Source organism: Doryrhamphus excisus, chromosome 15, assembly GCF_030265055.1.
Source record: "Doryrhamphus excisus isolate RoL2022-K1 chromosome 15, RoL_Dexc_1.0, whole genome shotgun sequence".
In the NCBI taxonomy this organism is placed as follows: domain Eukaryota; kingdom Metazoa; phylum Chordata; class Actinopteri; order Syngnathiformes; family Syngnathidae; genus Doryrhamphus; species Doryrhamphus excisus.
Window position 1 is genome coordinate 4,914,664 of NC_080480.1, and position 21,556 is coordinate 4,936,219.

The following is a 21,556-nucleotide window of genomic DNA, read 5'->3' on the forward strand; positions in this document are numbered from 1 at the left end:
TGGCGACTCCAAATTGTCCATAGGTATGAATGTGAGTGTGAATGGTTGTTTGTCTATATGTGCCCTGTGATTGGCTGGCCCCCCGCGATCCTCGTGAGGATAGGAATAATATTTTCCATACAAACTACAAAAATGTGTTTCGCACACAATAAAACTAAAATAAAATAAAATTATTCCAACAACATGCATGCTAGGTTAATTGGCGACTCCAAATTGTCCATAGGTATGAATGTGAGTGTGAATGGTTGTTTGTCTATACGTATGTGCATGGCATTTTTACTGTACTGTATGAATCAAAGAATAATAGGATGGAGTTTTATGCCAGGGCTAGATAAACAGCGATCGCGGCTCACTGGTTTTGTATTTTGCTTTGTGCATAGATCAGCAGATAATGACCGGTCTTGATTAAAACGCTAACGTTCCATTTGTCACATTGCAGATGCCGAGGGAAACCCTGTTGGGAAACTCACCAAGGATGCCAGAGATCGAATTGCTGTCGCCATATCAACATTTACAAGCATTAAGAATCGGTTCATTCAGGGAAACATCCCAATCAAGCTGCTGGAAATCATTTTGGGAAGTAGACACGCCTTCTTGGACCTGCTGAAGCTCGGTAATAGACTTTTTTTTGTGAAAGCTTTCTTGAGACCTGACAAGGAGATACTGACAATGCAAGGTGGAACATGTCATCTCCAGATTGTCTCTCAGAGAATGAACAGCACAAGGATTCCAGCAAAATGAGAAGGCTTCTTCAGTGCCGAGATGCAGAAGTTAAAGCTGTTTACAGTGAGAGGGAGAAAGTGGACGCCATGCTAACAATGATACACAACCTTGACGCGCACATGACAGGTAGGAGTTCATTGTGATGAAACATTTGCGTCAACTGTCTGATTTTATACTTTATTTTCTCCTTATTTCTAAAATCACAAATACTTAAACTTGCTCATATAGTTAATCTTCAAACAGCTAAAATAATGCATAAGGCTAAAAATAACCAATTACATGCTATATATATATCACTATATTGACACTTACTATGGTACACATTATGTCATTGGATGGTCATATCACCTCGTATATCCGTACGTGACAAAAAATATTTTTTTAATTAAATATAAAAAATAAAAGATTAATTTTATTTAATTTTAATTAATTAAAATTAATTAAAATTCATTCATTCATTTTCTACCGCTTTTTCCTCACGAGGGTCGCGGGGTGTGCTGGAGCCTATCCCAGCTGTCTTTGGGCGAGAGGCGGGGTACACCCTGGACTGGTCGCCAGCCAATCACAGGGCACATATAGACAAACAACCATTCACACTCACATTCATACCTATGGACAATTTGGAGTTGCCAATTAACCTAGCATGCATGTTGTTGGAATAATTTTACTTTATTTTAGTTTTATTGTGTGCGAGATTCAATGTTGTACGCCCCCCCCCAAGTGTGCACATTCCTTCATTCATTTTCTACCGCTTAGTCATGGGTATGCTGGAGCCTATCCCAGCTGTCTTCAGGCGAGAGGTGGGGTACACCCTGGACTGACTGGTGGCCAGCATGTTTTTGGAATGTGGGAGGAAACCGGAGTACCCGGAGAAAACCCACGCAAGCACGGGGGAGAACATGCAAACTCCACACAGAGACGGCAGGGTGGAATCGAACCCTGGTCCTCCCAGCTGTGAGGTATGCACGCTAACCACTAGACCACCGTGCCGCCCCCATTAATTAAAATTAATAAATAAAAAATGTGAATGGTTGACATTGACTGTACCACACTGACGCCAGATATTATGTTATTATTATTATTATATTCTTCCAGCAATGCTCCCTCCAGACCCGAGATGATGATGTGGTGTTTTGGGTCAAAATCATACCCAACCATTCAGTTTCTGTAATGTTTGTTTTGAGCTCTTTTTGCCATTAAATTAGTATTCGGCGGCACGGTGGTCTAGTGGTTAGCGCACAGACCTTACAGCTAGGAGGACCAGGGTTCAATTCCACCCTCTGCCATCTCTGTGTGGAGTTTGCATGTTATCCCCGTGCATGCGTGGGTTTTCTCCGGGTACTCCGGTTTCCTCCCACATTCCAAAAACATGCTAGGTTAATTGGCGACTCCAAATTGTCCATAGGTATGAATGTGAGTGTGAATGGTTGTTTGTCTATATGTGCCCTGTGATTGGCTAGCGACCAGTCCAGGGTGTACCCCGCCTCTCGCCCGAAGACAGCTGGGATAAGCTCCAGCACCCCTTGTGGGGATAAGCGGTAGAAAATGAATGAATAATTAGTATTCGCCTTTCCCTCCATTAAATTTTTATATCGTGTGGATACTATCTTGGTAGTTTTTGATTTGTAGGCAGACATTGCCATTTGAGATTCTGTCCTTTTTTTTTAATCCATTTTAGTTGACGTCAAAGACATGGAGCAGAGGCGTTGCGTCAACATCGAGGCCATGCCCCTGGAGCTTTTTTTGCAGGTTCACAAAATCGACCAACTTTCCTCCACGATGGGCGTCGTCACTTACTTCCAAATGGATGAAGACACCAGACAAATGTCAGAGGAGTTTCACAAGTTCAAAGACAGTTATATATTCAAACTTTGTTGGCGGGAACAAGCCACAATTGTAGCCAATGCGGAAATGGAGCGCAGCGGTTCTGTTGAGGATGATGCAGCGGCCGTCGCCGTGACAATCGATGTGCTTCATGCTGAAGTTTTCAAACCGTGCTTTGCTAAGTACAAGGACATCTACATGCGTTTGAAGGACGGCAGTATAAAGATAAAGGACGTGAACCGCCTTTTCGGCGATTATAAAGGCAAGTACGACGAGCTCGAAAAGGACTTGCATATCATGTGCAAAGTTGACATGTCGACGGAGGAGCTGTGGATCCACAGCAGGCTTCAGCAGATCGAGCAGTATCACGAGCTCCATCTTGCCGTGGCTTCGGCTCAGGTCATCATGGAGGTCAAAGAGGCACTTTGTCTTCAAGGAGACTTCAGGGTGCTGGAGACACTCGTGAAAGTTGTAAGTGTCTTGGATGGTCTCATGGGGGAACCTCCAAATGTCAAATGTTCAGATTATTTCATCATCATCATAAAAGCTCTATTACCTACTCAGACAATGTTTAAAGCAACATTGACTTCATACTGCGACTTTGCTTGCTTCAGAGTGATGCAGACTTTCAAGAGGAGGAGCTGCAACGCATCGACAATGACTTGATCGAGACAAAGAAGGATCTGGTGGACATCACAGAGTCTCGCAGACTTTGCTTAAACGAGCTGGGACGGAAGGGCCTTTTTGTAAAATGGCTGCAGGGTTCTCTTACAGGTAACCAACACTATTTCCAACCAAGTTTTAAAAGCAGACCGAGGCCTAACCGTATGATTTATTGCTCTCTGGTTTTACCATATCTTACTTATTCTGTGGAAATATGAGGTTATAACTAAAAAAGCAATCTTCACTCGTGAAATGTACTGCAAAAAAGGTCAGTAAGGATAATTCATAATGCCGCCTACAGAGAACATACTAACTCCTTATTTCTAAAATCACAAATACTTAAACTTGCTGATATAGATTTTTCAAAAACTATTGATAAATTATGTTTTTTTCATGGTTAAATACAGCCTATTATCAGTAAAACAAATATGCATATTTAAGCAAATTGTTCTTATTCATGACCTAAATCAGGCATTTCAAAACATAAAAACTACAACTACAAAGCAGAAGAAGCATTGGAATTGTGAATGTAGTATTGCACATTGGCCACTAGGTGTCAGTAATTGTTCTGTGAGTCAAGCACCAGAGCTGATCACCAGAACAGGCATTTATTTCTGAATTAAATTAAATTAAATTAAATTAAATTAAATTAAATTAAATTAAATTAAATTAAATTAAATTAAATTAAATTAAATTAAATTAAATTAAATTAAATTAAATTAAATTAAATTAAATTAAATTAAATTAAATTAAATTAAATTAAATTAAATTAAATTAAATTAAATTAATTATTGTATGATGAAAAATTGTATGGTCATATCACCTCGTACTTCGGTACGTGACAAATGAAATGAAATGGAAAAAATAAAATAAAATAAAAAATGTAAATTATTGAACCAGTCATGATGTGCTATATACATCACTATATTGACAGTTACTATGGTACCCATTATGTCATTGGATGGTCATATCACCTCGTACTTCAGTACATTATTAAAAAACAAAAAACAAAAAAAACCTTAAACTGTATTATGGAAAGCAGGAAGTGAACAAATGTAACAGTTACTGATTGTAAAAGTACCAGATGGAGGGGTAGGATTTAATAAGCTTTGCTTCTTCCTACTCCTTTTGGACATGTGGAACTGTGAACTGATTATGGGATGCATTCAATTGTAATCTGATGCATGCAAATGAAATAAAACCATTACCATTACCATTGCTAACTTATTTCAGATCTCAATGAGTTGAAGGTGTTTGTTGACTTGGCGTCCATCTCTGCGGGAGAGAACGACATGGAGGTGGATCGGGTGGCTTGTTTCCATGACGCAGTTCTTGGCTACTCTTCCATTCTGTACGAGCTCCCACCAGACTCGGGGTTTCAGGCCTTCAGAGATGTTTTAAAGAAGCTTTGGAGAGCTTTGGACAATGACAAGAACCTGCCCAAAAAACTGGTATAGAATATATTCACATCGATGTTTAACAAAGTGACATATTACTATTAATAAGATGTTATATTGTTTTTTTTTTTCAGCGTGACAGCGCATGCCATTTGGACTGGTTGAAGACCGTAAAGGACAGTCACGGATCAGTGGAGCTGTCTGCTCTCTCTCTGGCATCAGCCATCAACAGCAAAGGTGTCTACCATATCGCTGCACAAAAAGGCAAAAAGGTAAATCACAAACTTGAGCCTTCATTCCGTGGCGAGGTTGTCGGCAAGCGTAGGTTGGCTTTACAGGAACCTACAAAGATATATATGAAGAACCTTTTATGTTTCGGTTGACACTCAGGTGAGCCTGGACACCACCCTGGAAGTTGAGATTCTGGAAGAGAGTGAAGGGGCGCACGAGACACGCCGCTATTCTCTGGAAGACGTGCGGGAGCTGCAGAACAAATTGATGCTCATGTCCGGGAAAGGCGGTCGGGGACAGAAGGAAGTGAATTATTTTGCAGAGGTAACTTTCTTCCGAGGCATTTTTGTGAAATATAAGCTAAAAATTAAAATTAAAATTAAAATTAAAATTAAAATTAAAAGGTTAAGGTTACCAATGCAATGAGGCCGAGATTGGGGTGAGTGTGAATGGTTGTTTGTCTATATGTGCCCTGTGATTGGCTGGCCACCAGTCCAGGGTGTACCCCGCCTCTCGCCCAAAGACAGCTGGGATAGGCTCCAGCACACCCCCGCGACCCTCGTGAGGATAAGCGGTAGAAAATGAATGAATGTGCACTTGGGGGGTACAAAACAGGAATAATTCTATTACAACATTTTCCATACAAAGTACAAAAATGTGTCTCACACACAATAAAACTAAAATAAAGTAAAATTATTCCAACAACATGCATGCTAAGTTAATTAGCGACTCCAAATTGTCCATAGGTATGAATGTGAGTGTGAATGGTTGTTTGTCTATATGTGCCCTGTGATTGGCTGGCCACCAGTCCAGGGTGTACCCCGCCTCTCGCCCAAAGACAGCTGGGGTGAGGATAAGCGGTAGAAAATGAATGAATGTGCACTTGGGGGGGGGGGGAACCAGGAATAATTCTATTCCAACATTTTCAATACAAAGTACAAAAATCTGTCTCACACACAATAAAACTAAACTAAAGTAAAATTATTCCAAAAACATGCATGCTAGGTTAATTGGAATAAAACACTCACAAATACATCATTTGTGCTTGCAAGTGCAACTTGTAAATATCAATTCCATACCAACATTCAATATGGATTTTTTTATTTTTTTTTTATTTTCAGATATTTGCTGGCGTTCAAAGACTAGCTGAGGCTTTCATTGCCCTCTATACTGCTGGAAACCCTCTCTTCAGACAGTGGCAAGCTGAAATCCACTGCTGCTCCATTGAGAAACACAGCATCGTGATGGACTTCAACCAAGGCGACGTTTTCAATCGTGTCACCGTTGAAGGCAGAGTTGAAGAGCGCTTGCCTGAACTCTGCAGGGAAATGGAGAAATGTCTGGAGCTTTGGTTGGATTTTGTGGATGAACAGCGATCCCGGCATTACTATTTGAACTACTTTACCGCCGAACAGATTGTCTACCTATCCAACAACCTGTCTCATCAACATGTGGACAGTGTGGAGGATCAAGTCCTGATGATGCTGTCCTTCATTAAGCCAACATGCAAAGCCTCAGACATACAAGTTGTGTGGCAAAAATTTGAAAATGAAACCCTCCCCAAAGCACGAGAACAAAATGAAGAAGTTGATTTCCAGACCTCTGCTGTAGTGGGAATCTCTGACCTGCACAGAGAATCCCGAGAATTGGATTCTGTGTCCGATCTTGAGGAACAAATGAAAGGATTGCATAGCATTGATCAGATCTGGAATATTTACATGAAAGACTTGAGGCATGTTCTTCCAAATGTTCTTGATCTAAAAAGTCTCGGAAGACTTCTGGAAATACTGGCTGACCTGGAAGATGATGGGTGTGGACGTATTTTTGATAACTTCATAACTAGAAGATCTCCTACGTGCCTAGCAGACGGGAATCCAAGCCTCATCATTTGTCCTCACGAGGAGGTGTTAACCTCTTGCATCTCCATTTATATGGCCAGTGAAGATGAGGCACTCCCGACTTACGACGAGGTCCTGCTGTGCGACTCCTCGACAACGTATGAGCAGGTGGAGATATTCCTGAGACGTTGTCTCATGGCAGGTAGCAGAGATAAGAAGATCTACTGTCTTCTGTACGGGGATCTGCTTGCATATGACGTGAGCTCTAAAGTGGAGAAGTTTTTCCAGCGTAAGAAAGTCCAGAGTACGAAGGACTACAGACTTGTTATCCTTTGTAGCTCAGAAAGAGAACACGCATACCTTCCGTCAGCCTTCAGTCAGTACAGGTTGCACATAGTTCCTCAAAAACCGCTGGCCAGCATCCAAGCGTATCTCCATCGGCATTATGCGGTCCCAGCGGAACAACCCAGCGCAGCAGCTGTATTCAAAGATGGCCTCTGCGTAGGCACCGTCTCGTCTGAAAGGGCTGGTGTCGGTGAGTCGATGTCTATCTTGATGTTTCTGAATGGTGGAAAGATAACAATATTTTCTGATTATTTGTATTTAAATTCAGGTAAATCGCTCTACATCAAGAGGCTGTATGAATCCCTGAAGAAGTCCTCGACAAAGTCCTCGATGAAGAAATGCATTCGCTTGATTGAACCAAGTGTCGATGAGAACGCCATCCTTCAGTCTCTTTTGGAAGTCCTTGCAGAAAAGGCAGAGAAGAAACTGGTCGTGTTCCATTTTGACATTACATCATCGGTAAGGTCAAGGTCAAATTTATTTATATAGCACATTTCCAACAGTTAATTGCCCAAAGTGCTGTACAGCAGCCAAAGTCATAAAAATAAAAATAAAAATAAAAATAAAAATAAAAATAAAAATAAAAATAAAAATAAAAATAAAAATAAAAATAAAAATAATAATAATAATAATAATAATAATAATAATAATAATAATAATAATAATAATAATAATAATGACACTAATAAAAACAGTAAAACATTAATTAATTAATTCATTCATTTTCTACCGCTTATCCTCACAGGGAGTGCTGGAGCCTATCCCAGCTGGGCAAGAGGCGGGGTACACCCTGTACTGGTGGCCAGCCAATCACAGGGCACATATAGACAAACAACCATTCACACTCACATTCATACCAATTGACGAGTGGTTAGCACGCAGGCCTCAGAGCGAGGAGACCAGAGTTCAATTCCACCCTGTGGAGTTTGCATGTTCTCCCCGTGCATGCGTGCGTTTTCTCCGGGTACTCCGGTTTCCTCCCACATTCCAAAAACATGCTAGGTTAATTGGCGACTCCAAATTATCCATAGGTATGAATGTGAGTGTGAATGGTTGTTTGTCTATATGTGCCCTGTGATTGGCTGGCCACCAGTCCAGGGTGTACCCCGCCTCTCGTCCGAAGACAGCTGGGATAGGCTCCAGCACCCCCCGCAACCCTTGTAAGGATAAGCGGTAGAAAATGAGTGAACGAATGTAATCTGGTCACCAAATGTTTGATTTTGAAGTTTGCATTTTGAACGTTTTTATTTCTGTTTTAAAAGGTACAGAAGGGAATCCATGAGTTTCTTTTCAAGTTGCTGATTCTGCGTTATCTAATGGACTCTGAGGGAAACATGTGGAAGTGCAGTGACAGGCATTTGTATGTCATGGAGTTCTTAGAACAAACCGTCAAGCAAAACAGAAATGCTTCAGGTCAGGTAAGGGTTTTGTGAGAGCTTTCATGATGATCTAATTACACCCGTTTGCTTACCCCAGGTTTTTCTTCCTGTTATCTGCTTAGATGAAAAACCCAAAGAGTGCATTCCCTGATGTGTTCCCAAAGATTTTCTGCCGACCCCCTAAAGAGGTTCTGACACTCGAAACAAATCAACAGGAAGGCTCTAATGTGAGCGGCGACGACCCATTAATGGATGACAAAGTATTCAGGAGTGTAGCCTTCCAGCGACCGTACCAGTATCTCACACGGTTTTACAAACGCACAAATCTTGACACGTTCAGGTACACGATCATCATTGAGCCGAACAAAGTCCGTCACAGGGATGCTGAAGGGTCACACGGGGAATGTCTTCAGATGCTCCTCATGTACTGTGGCATAAACGACCCATCTTGGGCAGAACTAAGAAATTTTTCGTACTTTCTCAATATGCAGCTGGCAGACTGTGAGTCGTCACATTTCTGTGATGCCGATTTAACCGGTGATGTCCTTACGGGCTTCAAAACATTTGTGGTGGATTTCATGATACTCATGGCAAAGGACTTTGCCACTCCATCACTCAGGATCTCCGACCAGAGTGCCGGTAGGGTACAAGCGGACCTAACCGATTCCCCGGATGAAGATATTGCCCCCTTCTCAATCAGAAAGAGATGGGAAACAAAACCACACCCTTACATCTTCTTTAACGACGACCATATATCCATGACCTTCATTGGTTTCCATCTGAAACTCAATGCACAGAAGTCATTGGATGCTATCGATCACAGATCCGGAAGGGTCATTAAAGAAAACGTCATGTCGCTGGCATTGTTTCAAGGACTTAAACTTCAGGGAGTTCCTTTCAACACGGACTTTGACAACCTACCCAGAAGTAAGAAAATACAAAGAATCTGCAATGTTCTCGGAATCCGGAAGCCTCTCGATCCGGATGAAACATATGAGCTTACAACTGATAACATTCTGAAGATTCTGGCAATCCACATGCGTTTCAGATGTGGCATCCCTGTCATCATCATGGGAGAGACTGGATGCGGTAAAACGAGGCTCATTAAATATCTTTGTGAGTTGCAAAGGAGGGACACCGATGCCGAGAACATGAAACTGGTCAAAGTACACGGAGGGACAACATCCAGAATAATTTACACCAAAGTGAGAGAAGCGGAACGCATGGCTTCGGTCAACAAACAACAACACGGATTGGACTCTGTTCTTTTCTTCGATGAGGCTAACACCACGGAGGACATTAGCAGTATCAAGGAGGTACTCTGTGACAAGATGGTCGAAGGACAGCGTTTGCAACGTGGCACCGGACTACAGATCATTGCAGCATGCAACCCTTACCGTAAGCACACCGATGAGATGATCAAGAGGTTGGAATCGGCCGGTCTTGGGTACAGAGTCCGGGCTGAGGAAACTGATGAAAAGCTCGGGTCTATACCTCTCCGCCAGTTGGTCTACAGAGTTCAAGCTCTGCCACCGAGCATGATTCCTCTTGTATGGGATTTTGGACAGCTAAATGACCACACAGAAGAAGTATACATTGAGCAGATCGTGAAGAGAGTAGCGGAACAGAGAAACATCACTCAGACGTACTTCACATACATTACTCGGGCGCTATCCGCCTCGCAGAAGTACATGCGAGCGAGGAAAGATGAATGTAGCTTTGTCAGCCTGAGAGATGTGGAACGTTGCATGCAGGCTTTTGTTTGGTTCTATGACAACCATGCTGATTTTTTTGCAAAGCTTCATAATCAAAAGTGGGACAAAGAAGAACAAGATCCTATACTCTGGTCTCTAGTCATGGCCTTAGGAGTGTGCTACCATGCCTGCCTCGAACACAAGGATGAATACAGACAAAACGTTAGCAAAAGCCTACCGACAAGCTACAGGCCAGAAAAAATACGACAAGACATCACCATGATGCAGGATTTACTCCTCGGTGACGTACCGATGGCTGACACCATTGCGAGAAACGGTGCGCTCAAAGAGAATGTTTTCATGATGGTTCTCTGCATTGAGCTTAGGATTCCTCTTTTCTTAGTCGGGAAACCCGGAAGTTCAAAATCTCTGTCCAAAACACTGGTGGCAGATGCGATGCAGGGTCAAGCCGCACGATCCGATCTCTTCAAAAGGCTCAAGCAAATCCATTTGGTTTCATTCCAGTGTAGCCCTCACTCCACACCGGAAGCTATCATTAAGACATTCCGACAATGCGGACGTTTTCAGGAAGGGAAGAATCTTAATGAATACGTGTCAGTCGTTGTTCTGGATGAGATCGGGCTAGCCGAGGACTCGCCCAAGATGCCTCTTAAAATCCTTCACCCGCTGCTGGAAGAAGGATGCATTGATGATAAGCCGCTGCCGCATAAAAAAGTCGGCTTCATCGGCATTTCCAACTGGGCCTTAGACCCCGCGAAAATGAACAGAGGCATATTTGTGTCTCGAGGCGACCCTGATGAGTGCGAATTGATCGAGAGCGCAAAAGGAATTTGCTCTTCTGATGTCATGGTTTTGGAAAAGGTGACGCAATTGTTCCGCCCTTTTGCAAGCGCCTACTTGAAAATCTGCGATGAACACGGCAAAGGATTTTTCGGCCTACGAGACTATTACAGCTTGATTAAGATGATTTACGCCGTAGCCAAAACAACACAACGAGAACCGACCGACGAGGAGGTCGTCAAAGCAGTCTTGAGAAATTTTAGTGGCAAAAACCAAGTGGACGCGGTGTCGGTCTTTACCAGAAATCGTCCCATCGCGTATAACCTGGAGAACATCAACGCTATTGAGTTTGTGAGAGAGAACATACGAGCAGTTGAAGAGGAAGAATGTCGTTACTTGCTGGTGCTTACAAAAAATTACGCGGCGCTTCAGATCTTGCAACAGACCTTCTTTTCAGAGTGTGGGCAGCCGGAAATAATCTTCGGATCCAGCTTCCCAAAAGACCAGGAATACACTCAAATCTGCCGTAACATCAACAGAGTAAAGATCTGCATGGAAACAGGTCAAACGATTGTGCTTCTGAACTTGCAGAACCTCTACGAAAGTCTCTATGATGCCCTCAACCAATATTACGTCTACTTGGGAGGACAGAAATATGTGGATCTTGGACTTGGAACCCACCGTGTCAAATGTCGAGTTCACAAAGACTTCCGGCTTATTGTCATTGAGGAACGAGAGGTGGTCTACAAGCAGTTCCCGATTCCGCTCATCAATCGGCTGGAGAAACACTACCTGGACATCCACACTGTTCTGAAACCAGAACAGAAGAGGATAGTGGAAGAGTTGGAGAAATGGGTCAGGTCCTTTGTGACGGTCAAGGGTCATCATTTCGACGTCAACCGCTCATACGCGTACCTTCCGTCGGACGTCTTCATTGGCTACCATTCGGACACGTGTGCTTCTGTGACTCATCAAGTGATGGAGACGCATAAGGACAATTTGGAAATATCACAGGATAAATACAAAGTTCTCAACGAGGCTAAACTCGTACTGCTCAGGTGTGCCACACCGGATTCAGTGGTGCGCTTGGACTGCACAGATCTCCCCAAAGTGGAGACGAAAGATCTCGCACAGGTTTACTTTGAAAAGCTAAACAACAGCTGCCTGGCTGACTTCGTATCTACCCACACAAGACAGGAAGTCCATCGCTTTTCCACCTTCGCAGAGGTAATGTTCACAAAGTGATAAATGGCACGGCTCGCATAACTCATCGACTAATCGCTTTCGGAACGCGCAGGTTACAACGTTCTCCAGACTTCTCACTGCATCCGACTTGAAGCCATTGGAACAAATGTCGCAAAGTGTCGTTGAGCTTCTGTCGCTCCAGCAGTTTGACACAGAGCAATCCTTCCTGAAGAAAATCAGGTTTGTCGATTAAAATACATACAGTCATGATTTCTTTACATTCTCCTAGTGGGTCTTTATCACAGTTGATCACTGTTGGATGTTTGCACACGGCGAACCCAGCATACTATCTTACTTATTGCGTGGAAATACGGGGTAATAACTATAAAAGCAATCTTCACTCGCTAAATGTACTGCAAAAAAGGTCAGTAAGGATAATTCATAATGGCGCCTACAGAGAACATACTAACTCCTTATTTCTAAAATCACAAATACTTAAACTTACTGATATAGTTCATCTTCAAACAGCTAAAATAATGCATAAGGCTAAAAATAACCAATTACCTAAAAATGTCATCCAATACTTCTCTATAAGAGAGGAGAAATATGATCTCAGGGAAGAACTACATTTGAAACACTTATATGCTAGGACTATGTTAAAAAGCCATAGCATTTCAGTATGTGGAATCAAACTATGGAATGGATTGAGTAAGGAACTCAAACAATGCACAACGATGAGCCAATTCAAGAAACAATACAAGCAGTTGATGTTTGCTAAATACAAGGATGAAGAGTCTTGAACCAGTCATGATGTGCTATATATATCACTATATTGACACTTAATATGGTACATATTATGTACTTCGGTACATGACAAAAAATTTTAAAAATTAAAAAATATATAAAAAAATAAAAAATAATTAATTTTAATTTCATTTAATTTTAATTATTTAAAATTAATACATTTAATAGAAAACCCCAAAAAACTTAAATTATCTTAGGAAAGCAGGAAGTGAACAAATGTAACAGTTACTGATGGAGGGTCATATCACCTCGTACTTTGGTATGAGGTACATTATTAAAAAAACAATAACAAAAAACAAAAAAAAAAACTTAAACTGTATTATTGAAAGCAGGAAGTGAACAAATGAAACAGTTACTGATTGTAAAAGTACCAGATGGAGGGGTAGGATTTAATAAGCTTTGCTTCTTCTTACTCCTTTTGGACATGTGGAATTGTGAACTGATTACGTGATGCATTCAATTGTAATCTGATGCATGTTCAAATGAAATCAAACCATTACCATACTAGATATGTTAAATTCTGCTGATGTTTGGAGAGGCCCAACCTTTCTCAAAGTGTTTTCATTATTTAATGAAAGATTCGGAAGCTACTAAACTTGTAGGTCTGTGAATCTTGAGAATATGTTGCTAGTCCAATGCTTTTTTCCTGTAGAAATGTCCTCACTGTCGACAAGCGAAGCAGCTGTGGTGAAGCCTGCAACAAAGTCGTCATCATCATTCAGAGTGAATTCGCAGAGATACCTCATGGTGCCAATCTCATTGCATCTGCAAAGTAAGAATGCAACACTTCTGGCATGCATTAAAACGATATATTAATACAAAGCTTTACTGCCCCGTTGCAGGTTTTCATCCATGAATGAAATCAACAAGCTGTCCCAGGAGAATTTAGGCTACAGGGTGTTCATCTACTTCATCACCAGGCTGCGAAGGATTGAAGGAGGGACTTCTTATGTTGGATTTCATGGCGGTATGATCGATAAAAGTTGTGCTTTTCCTTGCTTATCCAGTCAACAGTCGGGACACATTTACGGTCTCATTACTGCCCGGAATGTTGACTCCACTCAGGGGTAAAAACTAAGACAAAAGAATGTCCATCCATATGAGTATTGTAGGGTGGCACGGTGGTCGAGTGGTTAGCGCGCAGACCTCACAGCTAGGAGACCAGGGTTCAATTCCACCCTTGGCCATCTCTGTGTGGAGTTTGCATGTTCTCCTTGTGCATGCGTGGGTTTTTTTGTGTTTGTGTTTTTGAACTGTTTGTGTTTTCTTCATATTGATTTGGTCCATTAAGGGCAGAAGGTGTTCAAAGTGCAGTCCGGGGGCCGTTTGCGGCTCAGAAATGTTTTTTTTTTTTTTTCAATTTCATCGTGGCACATTTTAAAAATGTTGTTTAAAAAGTCATCAGTAATCTTACAAGAATAACGTCCAAATTTGAAGAGAAAAACATAATGAGAAAAGACCAACCAGGCTGCACGGCCTCACAGCTAGGAGACCCGAGTTCAATTCCACCCATGGCCATTTCTGGGTTTTCTCTGGGTCCTCCAGTTTCCTCCCACATTCCAAAAACATGCTAGGTTAATTGGCGACTCCAAATTGTCCATAGGTATGAATGTGAGTGTGAATGGTTGTTTGTCTATATGTGCCCTGTGATTGGCTGGCCACCAGTCCAGGGTGTACCCCGCCTCTCGCTTGAAGACAGCTGGGATAGGCTCCAGCAGGAAAAAGCGGTAGAAAATGAATGAATGAATGAGTGGTGTAAAAAAAAAAAAAAAAATCACCAGCCGTCATACAAATTTTGCAAGAAATTATAGATCCTGTTCAGCCCACGACCTGAAGTGGAATTTGGCCCCTTGAGTTTGACACCAATGAGTAATATGGGGACATTTTAATATTTTCAGGCCACTGGACTTCGGTGCATATTGATGAGCTCCGTCAATCAAAACAAATGGTGTCAGACATGAAGACGTTGCAAAACATTACCATCGCTCAAGTTTTTGCAACAAAGTTGAGGTCACCTGAAGGTTAGTGGTTACTTTTTTTTCATTTTAATAGAAAATTCATCAAATCTATCTTTTGTGTTATGAAACTGAAACCAATCAAATACTTGTATTAGATGAGAAGTTGGGGGATATGGATGAAGCTTACGTGGAGGAAGAAGAATCAAGAGAGAATGTGAGTATGCAACGCTTATTTTTTTGGGTGGGGGGGTCTCACGAGACGAAATTTTAACATGGACTCATTTGTTAGCAAAGAAGTATTTATTCATTAATTCATTCATTCATTCATTCATTCATTCATTCATGCGAGAGGCGGGGTACTCCCTGGACTGGTGGCCAGCCAATCACAGGGCACATATAGACAAACAACCATTCACACTCACATTCATACCTATGGACAATTTGGAGTCGCTAATTAACCTAACATGCATGTTGTTGGAATAATTTTACTTTATTTTAGTTTTATTATGTGTGAGATTCATTGTTGTATGCCCCCCCCCCCAAGTGCACATTCATTCATTCATTCATTCATTCATTTTCTACCGCTTTTCCTCACGAGGGTCGCGGGGGGTGCTGGAGCCTATCCCAGCTGTCTTCGGGCGAGAGGCGGGGTACACCTTGTACTGGTGGCCAGCCAATCACAGGGCACATATAGACAAACAACCATTCACACTCACTATGGACAATTTGGAGTCGCCAATTAACCTAACATGCATGTTGTTGGAATAATTTTACTTTATTTTAGTTTTATTGTGTGTGAGATTCATTGTTGTCCCCCCCAAGTGCACATTAATTCATTAATTCATTCATTTTCTACCGCTTATCCTCACGAGGGTCATGGGTATGCTGGAGCCTATCCCAGCTATCTTCGGGCGAGAGGCGAGGTACACCCTGAACTGGTGGCCAGCCAATCACAGGGCACATATAGACAAACAACCATTCACACTCACATTCATACCTATGGACAATTTGGAGTCGCCAATTAACCTAGCATGTTTTTGGAATGTGGGAGGAAACCGGAGAAAACCCACGCATGCACGGGGAGAACATGCAAACTCCACACAGAGATGGCCGAGGGTGGAATTGAATCCTGGTCTCCTAGCTGTGAGGTCTGCGCGCTAACCACTCCATTTTCCATTTTGAGCAAATAACACGAATGGAATTGGATTATTTAGGTCCATGTAAACGTGGCTGATGACTCCTGTGCCACACTTTGGACACCAATGCATGTTTTGCTAGGCTAAATACAACCAAATCAGTCGTTCTGATCTTTGCCATGTTAAAATCAAGTTTAGAATTGATGTACCTTTTTCTTTACCGTGATCTCCTCATTCAGCAGTGCGAAGATGACACGACTTTGGTCATGGACACAACAGCGCTGGTGTGTAGCTGTGTGCAGAGTGCAGTAGGCATGCTCAGGGACAGGGAAGAAAGCGGTTTCCGCAGCACTCAAAGAGTTGACACCCTCCTGAAGCTTCTCAGTGACAGTGACGGAGCAACAGGTAGTATCCACCAGTTTCTCTTCACTATTTAGCCTCGGATTCCATCGGCGCCCAGCACGCTTCCCCACTTTTACCAGGTGACTTCCTCCAAATTGTAAAGACGCGTCTTCACTCAATGCTAGCCAGCGCCACCGCTTTCACATCCGCGACTGGCAACTGGGTCGTCAAGGTGGCTTCTAATACCGACGCCTTACAGGAAGGAGGTACATTCAGGTGAGTGGTCCCTCCCTCTTAATGCAACATTTCTGTTTGTTTTTGTGATGTATTCACCATTGTGGGGATGGGGGGGGGGGCGTTACAGGCGCACTTTATGGAAGAGCATTCAGACGATGGTCGTCCCCAACTTGGCTCAGCTGATTTCAGTCATCGACACAGACCGCAACCTGGACATCTTAATGGATCGAGACTGCAGCGATTCCGTGAAGAGGCTTTGGATTGATATTTTTGGCGATGAGAATTTGCTGGAAATTCCGCAGCCGAGACTCAAGTAAGTGGATGGGGGCACTGTTTGTACTTTGCATAAAAGGGGGGGCGGTGTTTCATTCCAAACAGTAAATACAGTAAATAATGATCTAGTAAAACTATTTATGACCTTTTTTTGTAGTGGTTTAATGGTGGATGACAGCAGAATGATAAATATTATGACTGGAGTATTTTCATTTTGTTATTTTGGTGACATTTTGGTGACTTTAAAGATATTATTACTGTGGTGCTTCGACCAGACGGAAGAGGATTTACGGTTTGGAGGTGCATGTCTGAGTCTCAATGATGATCATTTGGTGGCATGGAGATGTTTGTTTTTTGTCTATTATTGTTCCGGAGAGCTACCCCTCTTATTAGTTGTCAACAGTCTGCTTCAGTTCCTGAAATTTCTCTGCATTTCTTCATGGTAGTCATTTTTAAACTCCTGTATCACTCTGCATGAATTATAAAATAGGTAAATAAATGGGCCTGAACTCTATTTGCAGAAATATGGTATGATTGTTGGTAATGGTAATGGTTTAATTTCATTTGAACATGCATCAGATTACAATTGAGTGCATCACATAATCAGTTCACAGTTCCACATGACCAAAAGGAGTAGGAAGAAGCAAAGCTTATTAAATCCCACCCCTCCATCTGGTACTTTTACAATCAGTAACTGTTACATTTGTTCACTTCCTGCTTTCCATAATACAGTTTAAGTTTTTTTTTGTTTTTTTTTATAATGCACCTCCTACCGAAGTACAAAGTGATATGAGCATCCAATGACATAATGTGTACCATAGTAAGTGTCAATATAGTGATATATATAGCACATCATGACTGGTTCAAGACTCTTCATCCTTGTATTTAGCAAACATCAACTGCTTGTATTGTTTCTTGAATTGGCTCATCGTTGTGCATTGTTTGAGTTCCTTACTCAATCCATTCCATAGTTTGATTCCACATACTGAAATGCTATGGCTTTTTAACATAGTCCTAGCATATAAGTGTTTCAAATGTAGTTCTTCCCTGAGATCATATTTCTCCTCTCTTGTAGAGAAGTATTGGATGACATTTTTTAGGTAATTGGTTATTTTTAGCCTTATGCATTATTTTAGCTGTTTGAAGATTAACTCTATCAACAAGTTTAAGTATTTGTGATTTTAGAAATACAGAGTTAGTATGTTCTCTGTAGGCGGCATTATGAATTATCCTTACTGACCTTTTTTGCAGTACATTTAGCGAGTGAAGATTGCTTTTATAGTTATTAGGCCATATTTCCACACAATAAGTAAGATATGGTAGAACCAGAGAGCAATAAAGAGTGTGGAGTGATTTCTGATTGAGAACAAGTTTTGCTTTGTTCAATTCTGAAATATTTCTGGCCACCTTATGTTGTATATTTGTAATATGAGGTTTCCAGCTCATATTTATTATATCTATTGTGATGCCAGAAATTTATTTTCGTTCACCGTTTCAGTGTCCACATTGTTATTTTTTTTTTGTTTTGACCGTTTCCCCCCCAAACAGCTCAGAGATGACAACAATTCTTGTACGAAACAACTTGACCAAAGGTGGGGATCTGAGCTTGAGGATGCCTTTCAGCTGGAGGATCAAAGACTACTTAGAGGAGCTCTGGGTTCTTTCGCTTCAAAATGAAGGTAATGACCTGTTAAGCGCTGGTACCGTTCGTTACAAAGCGAGATCATCACTCCTATTTCTCTGACATTTTATGTTTTTTTTTATCATGTTAGGTCACACTCAACAAGGATTTAATGATTTCTTTTTAATGACACCACTGGGGCAACACATCGCCAAAGCCAGCCCAGAGATGCAGTTAGAGTTTTTCCAACGTTACCTTCAGGATTTTGTCTCCTTGACAATGAATGTGACCTGTCAGAAAGAAGTCGAGGTTGGTTTATTTGTAATACAATTGTTTTTAAAGCCACAAATGTTTCGAAATAGTATATGTGTGGGAGCATTTATTCACATTCAATTGCTTTTTTTTTAGCTCCTGTGTGGTGCATTAAACAGCTGCATCAACGAGCTGCGCTCGCAGTTCCCTGCCACGGACGCAGTTCCGTCGCTCCCGTGGGTTCACGCTGCATATCATCGGTTCAAGAATCGACTGCAGAACCTCTCTAGAATTGTGTGCCTTGAACCTCAAGTGACTGATGACCTCTTGAAGAGTTCTCATCTCAGCAATGGAGTTGAACTGGTGAGGGTAAAAATAAAAAAAAAAAATGTTCCCGTCGGCAGGTTTTTTTACATTAATGTTATTTCTTGTATCCAAGGTGCTCGATGTGTATGCTGCTCTTGCATGCCTGGAGTACCTGGAACCGAGACACCTGGTGACACTTGCAGAAAAACAAGCCTGGCTCAGACGAGTGAAGAAACTGAAGGTCCCAATTGAGCTGGTCTGCTCAGAAGATGGTGTGAGAAGTTATCAAGAGAGGAGCAAAACCGTTGTCTGCACGGTTCAGTAAGCCAAAATGAAACGACGCAAGGTTTTTAACAGTATAAAGATCCAAATAACTTGTTCCCTTTCTCTTTCTCAGAAATGTCTGGAATCGGATATTTTCTGTGTCCTTATTTGTGGAGCACTTTGGGGCAGTGGAGAACGAAATGACGCCTTTAATTCTGCAGTACTTGCGATTGCTCGATCAGGTTAGAGATGTTTTTTTCCCGCAGTGGAGAACTCATTTTAGTGGACAAAATTAATGAGCTGGGCTGCACGGCGATCTAGTGGTTAGCACGCAGACCTCACTGCTAGTAGACCCGAGTTCAATTCCACCCTCGGACATCTCTGTGTGGAGTTTGCATGTTCTCCGGTTTCCTCCCACATTCCAAAAACATGCTAGGTTAATTGGCGACTCCAAATTGTCCATAGGTATGAATGTGAGTGTGAGTGGTTGTTTGTCTATATGTGCCCTGTGATTGGCTAGCCACCAGTTCAGGGTGTACCCCGCCTCTCGCCCGAAGACAGCTGGGATAGGCTCCAGCGCCCCTCACGACCATGGTGAGGATAAGCTGTAGAAAATGAATGAATTAGTGAATTTAACTTAAATCAGGCTGCACAGTGGACGAGTGGTTAGAGCGCAGGCCTCACAGCTAGGAAACCCGAGTTCAATTCCACACTCTCTGCCATCTCTGAGTTTTCTGCGGGTACTCCGGTTTCCTCCCACATTCCAAAAACATGCTAGGTTAATTGGCGACTCCAAATTGTCCATAGGTATGAATGTGAGTGTGAATGGTTGTTTGTCTATATGTGCCCTGTGATTGGCTGGCCACCAGTCCAGGGTGTACCCCGCCTCTCGCCCCAAGACAGCTGGGATAGGCTCCAGCGCCCCCACGGCCATGGTGAGGATAAGCGGTAGAAAATGAATGAATTAGTGAATTTAACTTAAACCAGGCTGCACAGTGGCCGAGTGGTTAGCGCGCAGGCCTCACAGTTAGGAAACCCGAGTTCAATTCCACCCTCTCTGCCATCTCTGAGTTTTCTGCCGGTACTCCGGTTTCCTCCCACATTCCAAAAACATGCTAGGTTAATTGGCGACTCCAAATTGTCCATAGGTATGAATGTGAGTGTGAATGGTTGTTTGTCAATATGTGCCCTGTGATTGGCTGGCCACCAGTCCAGGGTGTACCCCGCCTCTCGTCCAAAGACAGCTCGGATAGGCTCCAGCAATCCTTTTGAGGATAAGTGGTAGAAAATGAATGAATTAATGAGCTTTTCTCTCTCAGATTCTGGCAAATAATTCTGACCTGAAAACACAGCACACGTTTGAGGCGGTGATCGACTTGCTGAAAAAATGCAAAAATGAAGCTGTTCAAAGGATCTTCAGGTACATTTTTGATGAGTTTGCAACTGAATTTCCCCTTTAAAACTGAGGTTTTGTTGTCATTTATTTTTTCCATCCAGGTTTGAGTCGCTTCCTTGGTGCTTGCTGTGCCACAGCGACCCGCATCATCCGGTCTGTCTGCCATGCCAGCACATGTTCTGTGGCTCATGCATTAAATCGTGGTTGGTTCCATGTCAGATGTACTGTCCTCACTGTAATCAGTCAGTCGATGATGACTTTGCAGTTGTTCCCTCTGAGGACTTAAGGTAGGTTGCAGTGTAATACATTTAAGCCCAAACATATTATCATTGTTGCTGTCACTTGTTGTTTTTGTGCAGGATTCGAATTGACCAACACGTGTCATTCAGGAATCAGTGCAACGCTTTCTTCATCGATTTAGTGTCTCTTGTGTGCTTCAAGGACAACGCCCCCCCGTGTCCGGCTGTCATTGGCCACTTGCTGTCTTTTCTCATGGTGCAAACCAGCGGTGGGAAACTTACTGGCTTCAATACGTACATACATACATAAGAGGGATGGGCATTTAGCTACACTGCCTACATTAATTGGATCGGGCGATATGAGGAATTATGACATCATACCATTTAATCCCATTACATTAAAAATAGCTCTCATAATTTGTAATAATGAATTCCAATGGGAATGGTTGTTTGTCTATATGTGCCCTGTGATTGGCTGGTCACCAGTCCAGGGTGTACCCCGCCTCTCGCCCAAAGACAGCTGGCATAGGCTCCAGCATCCCCGCGACTTTCGTGAGGATAAGCGGTAGAAAATGAATGAATTTATAATTCCAATGAGGCTGCACAGCGGACGAGTGGTTACCGCGCAGGCCACGCAGCTAGGAGACC

The 21,556-nt window shown here is 42.3% G+C and overlaps 1 protein-coding gene across 6 annotated transcripts in view; it reads left to right on the forward strand.

The window, feature by feature from the left end:
* Positions 1-21,556, forward strand: part of rnf213a (ring finger protein 213a) — a 50,699-nt gene that overhangs the window by 13,837 nt on the left and 15,306 nt on the right. For 5 of the 6 annotated variants that reach the window (XR_009119567.1, XM_058049220.1, XM_058049218.1 and 2 more), the window contains 27 exons: positions 440-613; positions 697-849; positions 2,402-3,018; positions 3,162-3,321; positions 4,444-4,661; positions 4,742-4,879; positions 4,998-5,162; positions 5,960-7,211; positions 7,290-7,480; positions 8,284-8,439; positions 8,523-12,122; positions 12,193-12,320; positions 13,537-13,656; positions 13,727-13,851; positions 14,783-14,905; positions 14,998-15,056; positions 16,218-16,383; positions 16,461-16,596; positions 16,685-16,870; positions 18,379-18,509; positions 18,603-18,760; positions 18,860-19,066; positions 19,143-19,330; positions 19,407-19,515; positions 20,593-20,693; positions 20,771-20,956; positions 21,029-21,177. Coding sequence is in view for 5 of the 6 variants with exons in the window: in XM_058049220.1 (XP_057905203.1) it covers positions 440-613; positions 697-849; positions 2,402-3,018; positions 3,162-3,321; positions 4,444-4,661; positions 4,742-4,879; positions 4,998-5,162; positions 5,960-7,211; positions 7,290-7,480; positions 8,284-8,439; positions 8,523-12,122; positions 12,193-12,320; positions 13,537-13,656; positions 13,727-13,851; positions 14,783-14,905; positions 14,998-15,056; positions 16,218-16,383; positions 16,461-16,596; positions 16,685-16,870; positions 18,379-18,509; positions 18,603-18,760; positions 18,860-19,066; positions 19,143-19,330; positions 19,407-19,515; positions 20,593-20,693; positions 20,771-20,956; positions 21,029-21,177 (9,096 nt within the window). In the remaining variant the exon portion in view is untranslated. The remainder of the gene's footprint in view (positions 1-439; positions 614-696; positions 850-2,401; positions 3,019-3,161; positions 3,322-4,443; positions 4,662-4,741; positions 4,880-4,997; positions 5,163-5,959; positions 7,212-7,289; positions 7,481-8,283; positions 8,440-8,522; positions 12,123-12,192; positions 12,321-13,536; positions 13,657-13,726; positions 13,852-14,782; positions 14,906-14,997; positions 15,057-16,217; positions 16,384-16,460; positions 16,597-16,684; positions 16,871-18,378; positions 18,510-18,602; positions 18,761-18,859; positions 19,067-19,142; positions 19,331-19,406; positions 19,516-20,592; positions 20,694-20,770; positions 20,957-21,028; positions 21,178-21,556) is intronic. The other variant, XM_058049219.1, reaches the window with a different exon arrangement.